The sequence below is a fragment of the Cyprinodon variegatus genome, unplaced genomic scaffold, assembly GCF_000732505.1.
Source record: "Cyprinodon variegatus isolate N-32 unplaced genomic scaffold, C_variegatus-1.0 Scaffold1538, whole genome shotgun sequence".
NCBI lineage: Eukaryota > Metazoa > Chordata > Actinopteri > Cyprinodontiformes > Cyprinodontidae > Cyprinodon > Cyprinodon variegatus.
This window is the reverse complement of record NW_015151991.1, coordinates 60,124-62,696: the sequence shown is the minus strand read 5'-3', so window position 1 is coordinate 62,696 and position 2,573 is coordinate 60,124. Positions and strand designations below refer to the sequence as shown.

The 2,573-nt window shown below is 36.9% G+C and overlaps 1 protein-coding gene across 1 annotated transcript in view; it reads right to left on the bottom strand.

The window, feature by feature from the left end:
* The window catches only part of LOC107103828 (XK-related protein 8-like), a 7,598-nt gene that overhangs the window by 3,597 nt on the left and 1,428 nt on the right, over positions 1–2,573 (bottom strand). The window contains exon 2 of the mRNA XM_015403663.1: positions 1,005–1,192. Within this exon, the coding sequence (XP_015259149.1) occupies positions 1,005–1,192 (188 nt within the window). The remainder of the gene's footprint in view (positions 1–1,004; positions 1,193–2,573) is intronic.

Here is a 2,573-nt window from a genome sequence, read left to right as displayed (position 1 = left end):
TGTCTAACTATGAGGTCTATGAATGATGTCTAACTATGAGGTCTATGAATGATGTCTATCTATGAGGTCTAACAATGAGGTGTAACAATGAGGTCTAACTATGAGGTCTAACAATGAGGTCTAACTATGAGGTCTAACAATGAGGTCTAACTATGAGACGAAACGTCTGACATGTCCAAACAATATTAACAATAACTGAACCTCCAGGGTTTCGTTTCAATAAGCAGGTTTTCAATAATAAGCAGGTTAGGATTAGGATTTATTTAGTAATAAAAATCTAGTGAGCCTCCTGGCACAGTCTGAAGCCTTTCTATGGGACTGATTACCGCTAATAACGACCATTTATTGGGACGATAACATCCACAGCGGCTGCAAACAGAAACCTAGTATTTACTGTGTAAAAGAGACTGAATCAAACTGAAGAGGAACCCATGAGATGATGAACAGGTTCTACCTGTTAGGTCATGTTTTTATTCTTCACCTGCTGACAGATGATTTCACCTGAATAGATACATTAATGTACTACCATATCAAGAAATAAACCCGTAATGTTACTGTGGTCCAAACCACACATCTAGAATAAACTTTCTAGCAGCTGCTGTCATTGAGTTTTTATTTATTCACTGATTTAACCGGTTGGTATTACTGCAGCCATTGTTCTTCATGCCTTTTTTATGTTTTTATTTCTTTTTTTATTGACCTACTCAGACCTTTGATCACTTCTGCGCTTAAAGCTCCATAAATAAATCTGAATAACTGGTTCAGATGATCACAGTTCAACCAATAATCTTTCAGCTTCACCGTCTGCTTCTGTCCACTGAGGCTCCCCAGGAAAAGGGGGGAATCACCATAGCAACCATTCAGCTAATCTATCAGGTTTGAGTTTTAAAAAGCAGACCAAGCTGCAGCTTTTGACCGATCAGGGCTGAGATTCGTAGGAATGGAGGTTTGGTCTGAGAGCAGCTTGTTTCTCCAGGCTGGTAAAGGTTAGAAGAAATGTGAACCTGTGGTGTAATCCAGACGATCCTCCTGCAGGATGACGGTGAGCATCAGGACGATCTGAGGAGCGCTCTCTGAGAAGGTCTCGATGATCCTCAGCATGCTCAGGTCGTGGTTCAGCGACACGGCCAAATCCTTGGGCTCACTTCCTCCGTTCCAGCTCTTCACGGCGGTCTCCACGACAGCAAAATGTCTGGAAAAACCAGGTTGCACAAAGTCAATAAAATGCTTCTGAGGAACTGCTCCACTCGAACCTGGAGCATGACTCATCATTAAACCTGTTTCCTCTGACAGGCGGAAGGCAGACTTCCCTGATGATGCAGCAGAAGCTGCCGGTCTGATTGGAAACCTGGTGTGTGTGGAAGAGATTAACCCCTAGTGGAGACATCAGGAACTACCATCCCACCAAACCAGACAGGAGGAATGCAGCTGATCTAAAGTCGGTTGGAATTTCTTCTAAAGCCCAAATTGGTTCAGGTCTAAAGTTAGACGTTACAGATTTAGTTCTTCTGACAGGAATAATTTCACATTATGGGGCGGCCTAATCCAGGTCCTTACAGATTATGGCCGGCCTTCCCAAAGCCGCTGTCCTGCAGGTTTTAGACGGTTCCCTGCTTCAGCAGCAGCCTGTTCATCAGCAATCAATGGAAATCAGGGAAAGCTCTAAAACCCTCAGGCCTGATTAGGGTGATGGTAAAGAGGCCTTCCAACCAAAGGTAAATCCTCAGATTGAAGAAAACATGGAGGGAATTATTCCAGCGAGAATAAATAGGTTATTTAGGAAGCTGTTAATGACGGTTAACATCCCATTACTGAAGGAAATCTGTTTTCTCTTTCCAGCCAATAAATCATTTATGGTTTAATTTAATCGAATCTTAATAAATACTGAGACCAAATTATTAGACGTTTCTTTATATCGGTCACATGTCCATAACTCTTAGCTTAGGTTAATATTTAATGCTTAAATAATATAAAGAAAGCATTTTTTTTAAATATTGAAACATTAAGCAAATATCTAAATATTTTTATTTATTTGATGTTTTATAATCTATTATGTGATGGTGGAGATTCTTAGTCATCATTCCATAAAAAATAAAAATCAATCAAATAATTCATAATGAATTCAATTAATTTCAATAAAGAAATAAACTGAAATGAATTTCATAGTAAATTGAGAAAAACCTGGAAATTTTTTTACTCATTTACTTTAACTAATTAGATGCCATTTTATACAGCCAACAATTGAGCTATTTTTAGCTTTAATATATTTTTAATTAAATCAAATCTTAATAAATACTGAGACCAGATTATTAGACATTTCTTTATATCTGTCACATGTCCATAACTCTTAGCTTAGGTTAATATTTAATGCTTAAATAATATAAAGAAAGCATTTTTTAAATATTGAAACATTAAGCAAATATCTAAATATTTTTATTTATTTGATGTTTTATAATCTATTATGTGCTGGTGGAGATTCTCAGTCATCATAAAAACAATTCGCTGGATTTTTTTAAATAATTCATAATGAATTCAATGAATTTCAATAAAGAAATAAACTGAAATTAATTTCA